Source organism: Leptonotus elevatus, chromosome 17 (genome assembly GCF_054856555.1).
Source record: "Leptonotus elevatus isolate MCC_2025b chromosome 17, RoL_Lele_1.0, whole genome shotgun sequence".
In the NCBI taxonomy this organism is placed as follows: Eukaryota; Metazoa; Chordata; class Actinopteri; order Syngnathiformes; family Syngnathidae; genus Leptonotus; species Leptonotus elevatus.
Genome location: NC_141255.1, coordinates 6,219,375 through 6,237,210, shown reverse-complemented (window position 1 = coordinate 6,237,210; position 17,836 = coordinate 6,219,375). Strand labels below are relative to the sequence as shown.

At 40.3% G+C, this 17,836-nt stretch overlaps 2 protein-coding genes across 2 annotated transcripts; one reads left to right on the top strand and one right to left on the bottom strand.

The window, feature by feature from the left end:
- Positions 1–510: 510 nt before the first annotated feature.
- aco1 (aconitase 1, soluble) lies at positions 511–10,104 on the bottom strand. Its single transcript, XM_086059919.1, has 21 exons — positions 10,021–10,104; positions 9,277–9,410; positions 8,927–9,095; positions 8,691–8,828; positions 8,551–8,620; positions 7,991–8,174; positions 7,750–7,889; positions 7,499–7,670; positions 7,321–7,421; positions 7,133–7,249; positions 5,061–5,220; positions 4,855–4,990; positions 4,392–4,476; positions 4,052–4,208; positions 3,692–3,816; positions 2,817–2,921; positions 2,528–2,670; positions 2,214–2,361; positions 1,895–2,017; positions 1,062–1,247; positions 511–991 (listed from the first exon to the last, which is right to left on the bottom strand). Exons 2-21 carry the CDS (start codon positions 9,383–9,385, stop codon positions 875–877), a joined length of 2,685 nt encoding a protein of 894 aa, XP_085916045.1. The 5' UTR covers positions 9,386–9,410; positions 10,021–10,104; the 3' UTR covers positions 511–874.
- A 1,745-nt stretch (positions 10,105–11,849) lies between these two features.
- On the top strand, positions 11,850–17,797 carry arsj (arylsulfatase family, member J). Its single transcript, XM_086060008.1, has 3 exons — positions 11,850–12,400; positions 12,990–14,016; positions 15,030–17,797. Exons 1-3 carry the CDS (start codon positions 12,132–12,134, stop codon positions 15,357–15,359), a joined length of 1,626 nt encoding a protein of 541 aa, XP_085916134.1. The 5' UTR covers positions 11,850–12,131; the 3' UTR covers positions 15,360–17,797.
- Positions 17,798–17,836: the final 39 nt, after the last annotated feature.

The following is a 17,836-nucleotide window of genomic DNA, read 5'->3' as shown; positions in this document are numbered from 1 at the left end:
TGCCGTTTGAATTTTCAATAATTGCTTAACAATTTTGATTATGTTCTGAGTGGCTTGACATATCAAATACATTTATTGTGACCAAATTGATTCTCACTCGCATTCTCTAGCAGTGATTCTCAAAGTGTGGCACCACCACACTTGTATTTAACCTTTTAGCATGATGCATAAAACACTTCATCTTTAAAAACGGTTTATTTTTTTCAAACTTTTGTTTAGGCTCAAATTAATTTAACTATTATGTCCAATACATTTTAAATAAATCGTTGTGTGTGTGTGTTTTCCCACTCCGCATAGTGTTCAGGTTCAAACTGTGCAGAATGTTACAATAGCTTACAATAATATTAAGTATGCTTTTTAGGAACTAAGGCTTGCTGTGATAGTGGTTGGTAATCGAAGAGCCAAATATATTTTTCAGGTAGTACTTGCAGTAAAAAGTTAAGTACCAATGCTTAGGCAACTGTAAAGTTAAACGATATCTAATTGAATGAAAAAGTCTTACAAGTTACATACAAGTATCCATTTAATGCAAATCCAAAACATTATCCACCTTGACATTCGTACATTACCTGCATTTCTAAAATATATTAATTATTGCACAAATCGGTATAGTCATATTATCCATGGCTAAATATTGCAAAATCTTATCAAGAGTTACTCTGCGATGACCCCATGGCAAAATATACAGGATGTAGACATGTAAATATGACAAAAATAAGGCGGCATGACCTACAAATAAACAGTATAGGCACAAAAAAATCAATAGAGCAAATAGTTGTCTTTATCAAATTCAACAAAAGACACATTTAAACAGGAATGGGTTGTTTCATTTTATATCAAATCCAATCATTAGGATAACTCTGGATCTTGGACGTTAATTTTCAGACATCTTGCGGATCATGTAGTTCAGGATGCCCCCGTGGCGGAAATAGGCCAGTTCCACGTCCGTGTCGAACCTCATCCGTACGCTAAATGTTTTTCCTGTGTCCAGCTGTAGGCAAAAATAACAAGAGGTGTCATAACATTCAAAAGGCGCACCTTACAAGACAGTGCGAGCGTACCGTCACAACAACAATCATCCTGGTGGTGATGTTTTCAGGGATGGCGATATGGTAACGCTCCCTTCCGGTCAAGCCCAGACTCTCAGCATTGTCTCCTGGTAAATATTCCAGAGGGATTATTCCCATCCCGACCAGATTGCTCCTATGGATTCGCTCATAGCTCTCGGCGATGACAGCTTTGATGCCCTTGGAAAACGCGCAGTTTATGCCCAGTTAGTGGAAGAGTATTAAATTGTCCTGTCTGTGGCTATACATTGTTATCATAGATAGATGAACAAAAGTACATTACTTGCTATGAATAAAAATAAAATAAAAGGATTATTGTGAGTTATTAACTCATTCACTCCCAGCTATTTTCACTGAAGCAATCCCCTTCACTCCCGGCTGTTTTAATGTATTTTGACTGATTTTGCAAGGCCCACAGAATATTGTGTTCTATTGCTATAAAAACATGGAACCTACCAAAAGAGAGATTAGAGTCTCTTCTTTCATCAGGAAAAAAAAAGTATATTTTATCTGTTTCCGTTTTGCAGCAATTAGCATTAGACTATAGCTAAGTTTCATCATTATCTACAAATCTATTAAACACTGTGGGGAAAACAATTTTGGTCTAACTTGGCCTTGAATAATCTCCTTTGCTCTGCTGCCACCTGCTGGCCGTTTTTGTAATAACTACCATTTCTTTTGTAGCTGTATCAAAGCCTTCTGTATGCTCTAGCCTAAAAACCCCCCGAATAAATACATCTTTGGGACACTTAAAACACTTATTAGAATAGAACGTATCTATACGTTTTTGGGAGCAAATAAGTTAATGAATAAAGGGACATTCTTACCAGCAATAATGGACCTTTTGCTGCCCAGTCTCTCGAGCTGCCGGAGCCATATTCCTTCCCGGCAAGAATCAGTAGAGGGACTCCCGACTGGTCGTATCGTTCCGCAGCATCAAAAATGTCCATCTTGACACAATAAAACAGGCAAATGAATAATTGCATAGAGCCTGACTACTGGTAATGATGTCAAATCTTTATCAATCTGATGGACCCCCCACCCCCCCCTTTTTTTTTTACCATATATAACATAGATTTTGTACAGATGAAGAATGTCACAGTGTTTGGTTTGACATCTGTCAAATAAACTTGCATGCTTGCTTACCACTTCCGCAGTTGGCAAGTAAATGGTCTGTGGTGCCTGCTTGTTGAGGAATTTGTTAAACAGGCGGATGTTGGCAAACGTGCCCCGGGCCATGACGGCGTCATTACCTCGACGGGAGCCGTATGAGTTGAAGTCACGTGGGGTTACGCTGGCATTATGTAAAAAAAAAAAAAAAAAAAAAAAAAAGGGAGGCAATTAATTGCTTCGTATTCTTGACACGTGTCAAAGCAACATCATTTCTTTCACAGCACTTAAAAGGATTTGCGGAATTTGAAGATTAACCGCGCTCATGACATTCCACTGAGGTCACTCACCCTCTACTTGAAAGGTAGCGGGCTGCGGAGCTGCTTCGGGTGATGTTCCCAGCGGGGGAAATGTGGTCTGTAGTGACAGAGTCACCCAAGTTCAGCAGCACGTAGGCGCCGTCTATGGACCGAGGAGGATATAACTGCATGGTCTGAATAAAAGACACGGGATTAATTAGCATGCCTCATAACTACACATGCTAACATTCAAAAATGAACATCTTGGCCCTGATTACACCCAAAGTAATAATGTTTCCTATCAGAATATTATCATTCTCCTCCAAAAAATGTCATTTACCAAACCATCAAAGAAGGGTGGCGACTTGATGTAAGTTGACGATGCATCCCAGGGATACAGCTTGTCCGACGGAGCCACCAAAGAGTTCCAGCGTTCATTCACTTTCTGCAACCATTGTTAACATTTTTCTTCAAAAGTTTGTCGTCAAAAACACCTGTAACTCATTCGCTGCCATTAACGGCTATAGACGTCAAAATTCATTTGACCCATTTCTATTAGTTTCACATTTGTTTCCACTTCTGTTAACAAGAGTATGAAAACCTAAAAAAAAAAATATATATATATATATTGTAAATTTAGAACATATAAAATGTGTGATTAATCTTGAGTTAACTAGTGAAGTCATGTGATTAATTACAATTAAAAATTTGAATCGCCTGATGCCCCTAATAAAAAATAATAATAATAATAAATTAGGGGTGTCAGACGATTAAATGTTTTAATTGTGATAAATCGCATGACTTCAATAGTTAACTCACGATTAAACACAAATTTCATATATGTTCTAAATGTACAATATTTATTTTCTAGGTTTTCATACTTTTAACAAAAGTGGGGGGAAAAAGTTAAATAAAAATAGTTCAAATTAATTTTGGACGTTTATAGCCGTCAATGGCAGTGAATGAATTAAAAAAACAAAAGATTATTAAAAATTAGGGGGGACAGGTGATTACAATTTTAATCGTAATTAATCGCATGACTTCACTAGTTTAATCACATATTTTATATCTGTTCTAAATGTACAATATTTTTTTTTAGGTTTTCATATTCTTGTTAACAAAAGCAGATTATTTTTTTTTAACTAATAGAAATAGTTCAAATGAATTTTTGACGTCTCCAGCCATCAATGGCAGTAATAGCAAATCGGAGAATACCTCAATTTTCTCGTAGACTTCTCTGAACATTGATGGAATGACAAACTTTATCTCCTCTCGCTGAATCTCCTCCCGTGTGGGCCAGATGTCCCTCAAGAAGACCTCTCGACCATCAGAATTAATGGCTAAAAAGCAGACAAAGAATCGTGTACATTCTTTTTTTATTTTTGTCCACTTTGAGTTGCCATCCTCATGTTCCGCACCGTCATATTTGTGACTTTGTATGTTTAGTTTAAGCCAGAAAAAAAAAAAACACTTTAAAAGGCAGAGCAAAATTTCAAAGCCAAATTGAGGACAATAGCGCTGTTTAATGTCACAATCATTTTTAATGGTGCCAAACCGTGTGCCCACTTTCCTCACCTATAGGTTCTGTCTCAAAGTCGATCTTTACAGTCCCAGCTATGGCGAAAGCGATAACAAGTAGCGGCGAGGCAAGGTAGTTGGCTCTGGTATTGGGATGAACTCGACCTTCAAAGTTTCGATTTCCTGACAGGACGCCTGCCGCAACCAAATCCCCCTGACAAATAAAAGCACACAAAACCATTAAGGCATTTCTGTACTGTACATTAGAATGAGCTCCTTCGGAATACAATGTAACAAATAATTTTGGGGGGAAATCTATCATTCTGTTTATCATATTCAGGCAAGTTTGCAGCAATTATCCCCAAGATAAGCGGGGGTTCACTGTACTTTATAATACCTGGGTGATGGCCTCCACCACTGGCTCAGGAAGGGGTCCACTGTTGCCAATACACGTCATGCAACCATAGCCGACAACCTCAAACCTGAAAAAGACAGGAGATACATAGCGACTTAACCATGCTTTCTTTTTAATTATTAGGCTCAGAGCATTCAGTAGCAAATAGGCAAAGCCAAAATAAGCCGAAAATGGCTGATTCAGGTCAAAATGGCAGACCTTGTGTGTTTTTCAGGAGTCATTTTTGTGGGTCTACTCATGACAGACATGTCAGCCCTTTAATGGCTGAATTTTGAAAATAAATATACAACTTAAAAAAAAAGGCATTCCCCAGGGCTCTTTCTTAGGTCCCCACATTTACTTACAATAATTATTATTATTTTTTTTTTGTAGGTCTACTCATTATAAACACACCAACCAAATTCCATGTTGAGTACCTTGAGTGCATGAATGTTTAGCATCTTACCCTAACTGAGACAGATAGTCCATAACACCACTTTCCTTCAGGTAATAGGTCACCACTCCACTGCCGGGTGAAAGGCTGGTCTTTATGTAAGGCTTTACACTTAACCCATTCTCTATTGCCTTTTTAGCAAGGAGTCCTGGAAGAAAATTGCAATGAATTATGCAGACATATTTGGGAAATTCATAAAAGAAAATGAAATGACCCACCAGCTCCAAGCATGACAGACGGGTTGCTGGTGTTTGTGCAGCTGGTGATGGCTGCAATGACAACTGAGCCGTGGCTTAATGTGTACTCTTTCCCATCAAACTGGAAGGGGACCGTTTTAGTTTGAGAATCTGAAGCCACAGCAAAGCCTTTGAAACCTTGCTGGATATTAGGGAAAAAATAATAGGAGATGTGTTAAAGTATTAATTCTTAATAGAGGTGTCAGTCTATTAAAAATTTTAATCGTAGCTAACCGCATGACTTCAATAATTAACTGACGATTAATCGTAAATTAATCGCACATTTTATATCTCAATTTATATTTAAATTTATAATAAAAAGTACAATATTTTTTTCAAATTGTTCATACTCTTGTTAAAATAAAAGTGGGAAGAAATGTTAACCTAATAGAAATATGGTTGCACTTTTTTAGTCATTGATTCAGTAATATCAGAACAATTCATAATTAAAATAAAAAATTTAATAGGTACTGTACTGTAAAAAAAAAAAAAAAGTGAGTGTGTTGGTCATTTTTCTGTCACTGCATGGCATAATTGCGTTTGTAAGACAATGGTGACAGCCTCAGTGTATTTTTCTTTTCATATCAATTTTTAACATGAAGTAACTTGCGAAATTATGCAAATTTTAAAAACTTTAAAATACAACTTGATTCCAGTCACCACAAATATATGCATTGTTATTTAATTTATCACTGTTAAATTGTGTTACAGTTACTACTTTGCACAACGTTGAATGCTTTTATTTTGTGAAGTTCTCGGATGCGCATTGATTGTAAAGTGACACCGCTTTACTGCAAGCCTGAAGCCAGAGACGCTACGCCTTCACATCTAAAGCTCAAGTGGCTTGGGTCGCTCCAACTGACAAAACGGCATCCATTTGGTTCTTGGCTCTCACAGGGTTTGAGAGTGCCACGGACACCTCTTGCTGGAGCAACGTAGCTCGTTGCTAACGGCTAACCGAGTGCGTTCTTCCAAAGCAGACAACCGGTGTCTGTACCAGATGTGATCGGGCTGCGAGATTGTATCGGGGTCGCCTGCAGATGACGTCACGCTACAGGATTGGCTGGAAATTACCCGTTTACATTTGTTCAATAAAGTTATATGAAAATAAATTGACGGTAAAACATTGGAAAGAAATGATTAAAGATGTCATTGATATAGAATCTATGGACTAATATTGTAAAAACGCGAATAAATCAAAGAATATAAAAGCAGGATACTTTAAGATTGAAGAAATAATAAAATAGATAGAAGCGCCTTCGCGCTTGCCGGTGACGTCTCAACTGCAGCGCGAGTCACTTCGGTTTGGTTTCATTTTTCGCTGTTCACAATCACAATACATCACAAAAACAGTCTTAATGATAATAGGAAGAAATAACAATCTAAACCGACAAAATGTGTCACATATCAGGCAATTAATTTGTGTATTTATCATGTATTCAATTAATTTTATTATTTATTCGATATATCTTGCGTTTATATTCTTAGGTTTATTTACGTTTTTACAATTTCCGTCCGTACATTTTGTTGTTTAAATTACATCTTTAATATTTTCTTTCCAATGTTTGACGTCAATTGGATCATTTCCGGCCAATCCTGTAGCATAACGTGTTCGTTAGGCGACCCCGATGCAGTCTGGCAGCCCGATCACATCTGGTACTGACACCGGCGGCAGTGCTACACAGTCCAAATGGGTCCTCCATGCTAACATTCTGCCTCTTAAACATTGTGTGTTTTAGCTCCAGTGTAGTACAGTGCATTTATATTGGGGAATTTTGACGTGGACGTTTCTGAATCCCATTAGTAGAGGCTTTCCAAATAAAGGGCGGTCATTAATCGAGCATTAAAAAAATAAATAGTGCCGTTAAAGGCACTTTAAGTTAACGCGATAATTTTGACACCCTTAATTCTTACACATTTCACCATCTTTACCTATCTTTCAATTCTTGTTACATTTTGATATTGGTCATACTTAAATCTTATTATTGGACTATGCTGGGCCAGACTGAGACTGCTTTAACAATTATACAAAATCATAAAAAAGCCAAACTCACCTTTGCTCCTAGACAACTTTCAAAGTCTTTCTTCATGTCTGAAAGAGCAATTTTGTCCTGAGGTCTTTTTGGGCCACTACAGCACGGAACCACAGTACTAAGGTCCAACTCGACAACCTTCACAACAAACAAAAAGTGATTACATTTTCCCTGTGATATGCTTTACATGGCGTCAGGTCAGGACAGACCAGACTAAAATCTGGATCCTGGGAGACGTCGCTGTAGTCCCGGAACATGGATACGGCCTTCAGGTACTTAGCGATGTAGGCCAGCTTTTGTGCTTCCCGCCCTGATTTAAGAGGAAAGAAACCAAAAGGCATCGCATCGCCAAATTCACTCAGCAGTCGTGACTTGCCAGCCACTCACCGGTCTGCTTGAGGTACTCGATGCTGACATCATCCACGGGAAAGAACGCTGCAGTCGCTCCATATTCTGGACACATGTTGGAAATGGTGGCTCTGTCCGCAATGGACAGCTGAGCCACGCTGGGCCCGAAAAACTCCACAAACTTCCCCACGACTCCCACTTGACGGAGGTGCTGAAAAAACGTGGGGCGTTTCAAGTTGAATATTTTGGGCAATTGTTCATAAAAGCGCCGTGAAAATTGAGTGATTTACCTTGGTGACAGTGAGAACAATGTCTGTGGAGGTAATGAACTTGTTTGGGCTCCCGTACATTTTGTATCCGACCACCTCAGGTAGAACCATGCTAATTGGCTGACCCAGCATCACTGCCTCTGCTTCAATGCCACCCACACCTATAACACAGAAAGAGAAACATAAAACCCCATAAAAACGGCCGCTTAAATTCAAATTGAGCCACAATGCAGCTGAGATTCACTCAGACCGACTGACTTACCCCAACCCAGAACACCAAGGCCGTCAATCATCGTGGTATGGGAATCTGTGCCAACCAGGGTGTCGGGGTAGAAATACCCTTCGTGGTTAAACACCACTCGGGCCAAATACTCCAAGTTGACCTGGTGGACAATTCCCGAACCAGGTGGAATGATACGCATGTTCCTGAAAGCTTGGGAGCCCCACTGAGAATAAAATAAAAACAGATGTCAAACCGTAATCCATATTTTTTTTTGGTACTTTGTTAGCACAGTGTTTCCCAACCTTTATTGAGCTAAGGCACATATTAATTAACATTACAAAAATCTCAGTTCTAAACATTTATTCGGTTGGATGGCATCAAGTGAAAAGACAATTGAAATGTATCTTCTGTCATCTAGCTCCAAAAAAAGAGCATTTAATTGTTCTACCTGTCACTAAATATCACTGAAATATAATGTCACTATAATAGTCAAATTTCCTGCCGCACATCTGATGACCTCTCATTGGTTGGGATTCACTGATATAAAGCACATTGTCGAAGTGTGGTTGTCATGTGACAGTGACCACTTGTTATGGCACCTTAAGGAACTGGAATCTCTCTCTGTTGCGCTCAAACTCCAAGTTTTGATTTTTCTGGAGGCTATCAGACCTTAAGAAAAAAAAAAGATGTTCAGATTAATGGAGCGTAAAAGACGAAAGAACTATTTTGGCAGTCTTACTTTTTGTTGAAGTCCACTTGGACCGAATGATCAATGACCAGGTCAGCTGGGCACACGGGATTGATTTTCTCAGGGTCTCCACCCAGTTTAATCACTGCATCGCGCATGGCTGCGAAATCCACTACGGCAGGTACGCCGCTGTGAATAAAAATGAAACAAGCAGATGGGAAGCAAATGCAACCCCACCAGTCAGTCACAGGTCCAAAGGTTTTAAAAAAAATGTAGCGCAGACCTACGTAAAGTCCTGCAAGATGACCCGTGCCGGCATGAATGGGATTTCCACCGTCTGCGTCTGGGTTTGCTTCCAGTTGAGAATATTTTCCACATCGGACTGCTTTACCAGAAAGCCGTCACAGTTCCTAACAGCAGACTCCAAGAGAACCCGGATGGAGAATGGCAACTTGCCTAAAGAACATAACAGTCCCGGTTGTGAATTGTGATGTTAAGATCCTTGCTTGAGAACAGGAAGTTGCTATAGTTACTTAGCTAAGTCAGGTTCATCCTGAAATTTCACTCAAAAGCACAAGTCACTTTTAAGAATAGTGTTTAAAAGAGACATATTTTACAGCAATAATTGATCTTTTACCATATCTGGGATCTTCAAGTTTGGAGAGATTATAAAATAGCTGATTTGCAACCTGGGGATCCAGAGGCTCAGCTAAATGTTGGAATGGATTAGTCGCAGTTCCGGCCATCCTCTCCCAGTAAGTTTGTGCAAATCTAGGGGGGATACAAATCAATGCATTCAGTTTGTCTATAAGGCCTTTTAGTCCACCCAACTTTTTTTTGCAAATGTTTTCTAATGTAGGGAGTAAATGTTTAAAACATCTTATGACAAATAAAAACTCAACTTTATTTGTAAAGCAAATTAAAAACAACCATAGCTGCACATAAAGTAAAAATCGACAGTTAATAATTTCATTCACGCAACAAGGTAATACATTTTTTGCCCCCTCGTGTGTCCGGCTGCCGAGTGTCTCTTGCCAAAGTCTAAAGTCTGCAGCACGGCCGTCAGTTAGCATTAGCCACCTTGTTGAAGTCTAATTTTGTATTTTTGATAGAATGACAACAACGGCTTCGTGGTGCACATTTGTGCATTATTAACTTGTCCTGACGGGGGTAGTGTTAAGATGTTTTCGTCTTGCAAAGCAAATTACATAATTAGTGCGCGGCTGGGGGGGCAGCCCCGCAGTGGCTAAAGACTCGAACTACTTCGTCTCGCATTGAAAAGCAAAGGCATTACATTCATAACATTGGGTTGTGGGTATTGGATGTGTGCACGGCTCGTGTGGCAAATAACGCCAAACAGGTAGTGATGTGTTGGCCGTACCTCGTCACGAAAAACGCCGTTTGACGTCGCGGTTACCCAAACTGCATACGGAAGTAATCGGCAGCGGAAGATGTACGGCAACACTATTTGGACAAACTACGTATTTGCATTTTTGGGTTGGACACAGCCCCAGTGTGTAATTGTTACCGCCATCTAGTGGTCAAAGAATATATTGCAACATTTTATTATTATTATTATAAATGTATAATTATACAGTATTATGTACGCATGTAAATGATTATATACTGCATATACATTTATATACGATTATGTATTCTGTCTGTCTGTTTGTCTGTCGGTATCTGTTTATGAAGTGTTGGTTTTCAAACATTTATTCAGGTACAGTTTGTTTTCAACATTTGTGTGCAGTGCATTTTAATTGTATTACCATTAAATGACTTTTTTCTATGTCAAAGCATAGTATGACTGAATGTTTGTGCTCTGGGGAAGACTATGTGCTGGAGCTGTATGTGTGTGTGTGTTCCATCTGGTGGTATGTTTACAGTCATGTGCAGTGCTGTGCAGTCAATAAGGGGGGCAGGGGTGAGGGGGAGGGGGCTGCTTTGGGGCTTAAGGGGCAGTGAAAAAGCTCCTTTAAGAGGAAGCTCATGTATGGAGAAAGAAAGTCAGTGTACTGCACAGAAACACATTTTGAATTAACCCAGCCGATATATATACAGCAAGTCGGTACACCACAAGCTGGCTTTCAACTGTGGCTTTTCTATATTCCAGGGGCGGGGCTTCATATAAATGCTAAAACACTTGCTGACATAAAGAGGTCGCCATCATAAAAACCTGTATTGACACTGCAAGTGGTGTTTTAAAATTAGAATTTACCAACTGTTAATTGCCGTCTAATTATATAAAAGCCAGTTTAAATGTAAAACTATATTCACCCTTTGGAAATGACAAATCCGGGATAACAGAATGCCGTGACACGAAGGCAGAGCCCAACTCTAGTAAATAAAATTGCCAGGGCGATTTCGTTCCCTCATTCTGTTTCATTTTAGAAAAAAAGTGTGGAAATGTCATATTTTACAGGTAGAGTAAAAGGGGCTACAAATTAATTATATAAGAGGTTAGTTAGTTACCTGTATAGCTATTACTTTTGCATGATAACAGAAAAACTAGTGGTTAAAAAAATCATCTGTGGTATTTACGAGGACTCTTAAAAAATCTTCCAAAAGTTAGCAATGCCTAAAATACGTCTATATTGGCCCTAAAGTCAAACGTTATGCAAATTAGATCAAGACGACTCGCCGAATCAGGCATATTTTGTCAAATTAAAGTAGTTGTATTCATGGTGCCGTGCTGCAAGTCTTGTTTTGGGCCAATACAAGACAGTCTTTGTTGAATCGCGACAGGAGCGGAGTGGGTGGGTGGGAGAACAGCCGGCGTGCTTCTATTTATGATAAAGCAACACGTTTGGTGAATGTGCAGTTAAGCACTTACAGTGTGGACTGATTGTGAAAAAAAAAAAGGTGCAAGGTACAGCGTGTGGAATGTGTTTGTGGCCACGAAGAAGACAGGATATAACTTGTAGAGCTGATGTAAGGAAAGGCGTACGTTACTGTGCGTGTTCCAAGTTTCTGTCACCAGTACATACAAATGATATAGATTACAATATGGAAAGTACCTAAAGAAAAAAAAAAGCGGGTTATGAATAGCTGTCAGCTGCAGACAGTGACTGATGCACAACTTGGACAAGACTCATGTCCAATGTCGTGACGTATGCATAACTTTGTTCCATGTGTTTTGCACGCGCTGGCGAGAACGCCTGATATGTTGTCACTTTTACCATCAAGCTGTTCTTTTTTTTTTTTTTTTTTTTTTCTCTCCCGATGAGGTTCCGCACGGACCCGCCCACGCACTCTGGGGGCGCCTCATCTTGGTTTGCTCCGCGAGCGTGAACATGGACAGTTTTTTTTTTTTCTCTCGCACGATGCAAGACATCTGGCGTGGACCTGCTCCAGATTAATGCGCGTGGAAGTCATTTGCGATTGGCGGAACGACGCCTTCACGTCGATGCATACAAAGAGGCAACAAAAAGGAAGACAGTTAACAAGACGATGAGAAGGCGTCGGTAGAAGATTGCAAACGGGGGCTGCAAAATGTTGATTTTGTGGGTTCCGCTCAGTTTGCTCCTCGGCTTCATCGTGTCGCACACTTGGAGTTCCAACTGGGCTTCGGAGTTCCCCAAATCTCCGCCGCACATCGTCTTTATCCTGGTGGACGATCAAGGCTTCCGGGACGTGGGATACCACGGCTCCGAGATCAAGACGCCCACCCTGGACCGACTGGCGGAGCAGGGAGTGAAGCTGGAGAACTATTACGTGCAGCCGCTATGCAGCCCGTCCAGGAGCCAGTTAATGACCGGCAGGTACAGTCGGAAACGGCCACATTCCTACTGTCAACCAAACCGGTTGACAGTATCTGTACGATAACCGGAAAACTAATGTGATTAATTAATGTGATCGTTTCCGGTTATCGTGCAGATAACCATTGTACGGTACCATACTATTAATATGCGGTAAAAAAAAAAAAAAGAGAGAGACAGATTGACTAACATTTCCATCGATAGCAATAGTAAGTTAATCGATATATAAGGAAACGACATAATATATCAGATATTTGAGGAATATTTGATCCAGTATCAACAATAATGATGTTGATATTGTGGATACATTTGAGCAATATTTACCGCTGCTATAAACAATGTTACCTGCTTCTCAGTATTTGCAGTATGTTCTTAGGACCCATTATGTATATAAAAAAAAAAAGCAAAATGCGAGCACTAGACTGTACATTTACTTCCACTGCAGGGTAACCATGTGAACTGATGGCAGCGGCGTGAAGTTGTTTGAAGTGAATGTCAAATATTTGCTAGCAACAGAAAGTATATAAAAAAAAAAAAAAAAAAGAGTCCATCAAACTTGTTGTGACTGGTTTGTGCTGGCTTTGTTTTGGAGGTACCAGATCCACACGGGCCTCCAGCACTCCATCATCCGAGCCACCCAGCCCAACTGCCTCCCCCTGGACAACGTCACCTTGCCGCAGAAGTTGAAGCAGGCCGGCTACTCCACGCACATGGTGGGCAAGTGGCACCTGGGCTTCTACAAACGCGGCTGTCTGCCCACGCGGCGCGGGTTCGACAGCTTCTTCGGCTCGCTCCTGGGAAGCGGCGACTACTACAGCCACTATAAGTGCGAGGGTCCCGGCGTGTGCGGCTACGACTTGTACGAGGGCGAAGAAGCCGCATGGGAGCAGGACCGCGGCTTGTACTCCACACTGATGTACACACAAAAGGCCATCAGGATCTTAGCCAATCACAACCCCAGCAAGCCCTTATTCCTCTACTTAGCCTACCAGGCGGTGCATTCCCCGCTTCAGGTTCCGACTCGCTACCTGGAGCGCTACAAGGGGATCGTGAACCCTCACCGTCGCAAATACGCAGCCATGGTCTCCTGCCTGGACGAAGCGATACGCAACCTGACCCTGGCGTTGAAACGCTACCATTACTACGACAACACGGTCATGGTGTACTCCTCGGACAACGGCGGGCAGCCGCTGGTCGGCGGGAGCAACTGGCCCCTGCGGGGGAGCAAGGCCACGCTGTGGGAAGGGGGCATCCGGGCGGTGGGCTTCGTCCACAGCCCCTTGTTAGTGAAGAAAGGCACCAAGTGTCGGTCGCTGGTGCACATCACCGACTGGTTCCCGACACTGGTCACCCTGGGCGAAGGGACTCTGGACGAGAACCTCAACCTGGACGGCTACGACGTCTGGGAAGCCATCAGCGAGGGTCTCCCCTCACCTCGCCAGGACATCCTCCACAACATCGACCCGATTTACGTGAAGGCCAAGAATGGCTCGTGGAAGGCCGGCTACGGGTTGTGGAACACGGCCGTGCAGGCGGCGCTGCGGGTGGGCCACTGGAAGCTGTTGACGGGGGTACCCGGTTACAGCGACTGGGTGCCCCCTCAGACCTTCAACACACAGGTGGGGGCACTTGAATTGCATGAATTGACTCAGGTCAGGCTTGAACTTTGCCTGGTTAAAAAGACTTGACGTAATCCAGACCCTTAACTCATTCACTGCCATTGACGGCTATAGACGTCAAAAATTAATTTGAACTATTTCTATTAGTTTACATTTTTTCCACTTTTCTAAACAAGAGTATGAAAACCTAGAATTTTTTTTATTGTACATTTAGAACAGATATCAAATTTATGATTAATCGTGAGTTAACTATTGAAGTCATGCGATTAATTACAAAAAAAAATTGTAATCGCCTGACGTGATTAAAGAAAACGATTATTTAAAAATTAGGAGCATCATTCGATTACATTTTTTAATCGTAATTAATTGCATGAGTTAACTCACGATTAATCACACATTTTATAGCTGTTCTAAATGTACAATAAAAAATTCTAGGTTTTCATACTCTTGTTTAGAAAAGTGGAAAAAAATGTAAACTAATAGAAATAGTTCAAATTAATTTTTGACGTCTATAACCGTTAGACAGAGCATGATCACAAAATGGCAGTGAATGAGTTAATAATTGACGCCCCCATAAAAAAAGTTTATAATTGCCTATAGATGCCACAAGATGGTGCCAAAGCACTATGTCTACATTAGACAGAGCATGATCACAAAAACAGCATTGCAAATACGTTTTTTCACTTATAATGGAGGATAGGTTCCCCCCAAAAATCCATGTCAAACTGCAAATATGACAGCACACCCCCACACCCCCACACACACACACACACCTACACACACACACACACACACACACACACACACACCTATACACACACACACACACACACACACACACACACACAACACTGTTATATGTGACGTGGCTTTAAGCGGTGAGGGCTGGCTGGTGAGTGACGTGGGTGTCAGCAAATTGGCTGGCTTTTAACTTGCTCAATTTCTGCCACAGTAATTTAGGACTTGCTCAAAAGCCAAAGATTAAGACACCTGCTTCTGTTTCTCCATCCCAGCGGCTGACCCTACGCTGGCACAACGAACGCGTCCGCTGGGACCGCGGCAAGTCCCTGTGGCTGTTTAACATCACCTCGGACCCTTACGAGCGGGTGGATTTATCGCAGCGCTACCCGCACGTGGTCAAGAAGATGCTCATGCGGCTCGTGCAGTACAACAAGACGGCGGTGCGAGTACGCTACCCGGCCAAAGACCTGCGCTCCAATCCGCAATATAACGGGGGCGTGTGGGGGCCCTGGTACAAGGACGAGATCGGGGACAGATACAACAATCTGTTGACTAACCATCTGACTAGCCGAGAGGGCTGGAACAGAAAAAGCGAAGGGTAGCAGGCCGGGCGTCTTTGTGAAAGACGGAATGTTTCTCAGGGATCACTCGGGACTTCCTGTTGCGGGATTTCAACCGCCGGCGGGGAGCATGAGAAACTCGTGGGCCCCTTCAGAGCATTTCAACTCGGAATGCTACAAGAATAACGTGAGATTAAGACAAATAGTTTAATGCTTCAAGTGCAAAGTTGGCTCGACAAAAAAAAGAAAAGAAAACACCGTAAGATTTAAGTCATATTATTGCAAAAAGTCGGAATATGCTGTGAAAAACTTTAGTTACTTAAAGTAGTTTTCGCCTTTTATGAAAAAAGTCATTGTTACATGAATAAAGTGGTATTACAAGAAAAAGTCATAAATGTACAAGAAAAAAAAATTGTAAAGCAGACAGAAAAGTTGTTACGTTACAAAAAAAAGTCAAAATTTTAAAGACAATTAACGCTACAAAAACAAATCAGACTATTCCGAAAAAAGTGATGACGTTGCAAGGATAAAGTTGTAATATAATTAATATAAAATTCTGAGATAAAATCAGAATATGATAATAGTTTACAAAAAAATATATATTTTACAAAAAAAATAGGAAAAAGTCAAAATATTATGAAAATTTTTGACATTGCAAGAATGTAATGAAATTACTCAAAGAAAGTAAAAAGTAATGTTACAAGGATTGAATGGTAATACGAGAAAGATAATGTCACATGAATATTTTTGAAAAACTGTTGGCATTATATGGTAACGAAAGTACTACTGTCATACCAAAACACATCCACAACCTCATAGGCTTTGACATCGTAGAGAGTTGTATGTATATATATATATATATTGAGCGATGGAAGCTTTTTTTTTTTGTTTCTTTGAGTGTGTATGAACAATCATGTTTGTAGTGACGACTGGCCTCGGGCTCGGGATGACTTGAATGTGAGGCAGCCAACAAAATAAACTCCGTTCTCTAGTTCTGAGCTCCTGTATTCCACGTGCTCCTCCTGCTCAGGCTGTAAATGCTTTTCATTCCACCTTCCTTTCCCATTGATTTCCTCCTCAGACCATCTGGAATTTGACAGGTGGGGCCACTTTGAAATATGTCCAGCTGGCGCGCTGTTGCCGTTTCGCTTTTAAATGCAAAGGAGATTGATGGTCAAGTGGGCTTCTTCTTCCTCTTCTCAGTGGACTCAACAGCTGAGAGCGCTCTGCTTACACTGTGTGGAATCCGGCTCGTCCCTCCCATATCCTGCCTGATCTCTGCACCCACATTAAAAACGCGTAGAAGCATTTTCCCTCTTTATTTTTCCCAACGAGAGAAAAAAAGTTACACAAAAAAAATCATACAATGGAGTGGAACCACCGGAATACAAATGTTGTCATGCTACAATAAAATATATCCCCTGGGTGGTATTGTGACCCGTTTTGGGCTTTTTGGTGGTTCTGAGCAGGCTATTTCAAAAGAATATGCCACGTACATATTTAAAACAAATTAAAAGGTATGGTAGTAAAAAGTCGGAATATGAAAATAAAAGACAAAACTTTTTTAGAACAAAGTCGCAATAGTGGTTAAAACAAAAAAGTTGTAACGTTAAGAAAAACCTATGGTTGAATGCCAGGATATTCTAAGAAAAAAGTCAGAAGAATGCAGAAAAAAGTTGGGATACTGCAAAAAAAAAAAAAAATATATATATATATATATATACAATAATGTTACAAAAATATTCGTAATTTGACAAAAAAATATAGATATAATGCTGAAGAAAAAGTTGTGAAAAAAACTGCAATAATGCAAAAAAGTTGTTTTGAGAATAAGTGGGAATACTGCAAAAAAACAAAGTTGTAGTATGATTAAGTTGGAATATTACGAGGAAAAAAAAATTATACTGAAATAAGTTACAATGAAAAAAACATTACATTAAAAAGTTAGGGCATGATAATGTTGCAATAACATAATAAAAAAAAAAAAGTCAAAATTTTAATAGATGGGAATAACCCAAAAATTCTGTAAAATAATTTGATTTACAAGAATATTGTGGGGTGAAAAAGTTATGTTGAGTTATGTTAAAAATTTCAAAAAAGTTAAGAATATAATACAATTGGACTATTATGAAAATAATTGTGATTGAGATGTTGATTACGAAACAGTACAGTTGTGCACAAAAGTTGACATACCCTAAACTAGGTCAAGACAGGTGACCACGTTACATTGCTTGGCCTATCTATGCTAAAAGGAATTTTGGTGTGTTCAGTAGTCAACTTGTGGGTGTTGTGATGGTACGTTGTGCGATTGCTTTATTATTGTAATCCCTTCATACTATGTTGAGCAAAAAAAAGAAAGCGGTTGGATGAATATGTGCAATATGAATTCACATGTATAATGGAACGTATGGTGTTCCACAGGGTTCAATTCTGGAGCCTCTGCCGTTTTCATTGTGAATTCAAGGTGAGAGCCGTATTCAGAGTCAGAATATTACAAACGGTACTTCATAGCGAAAGAA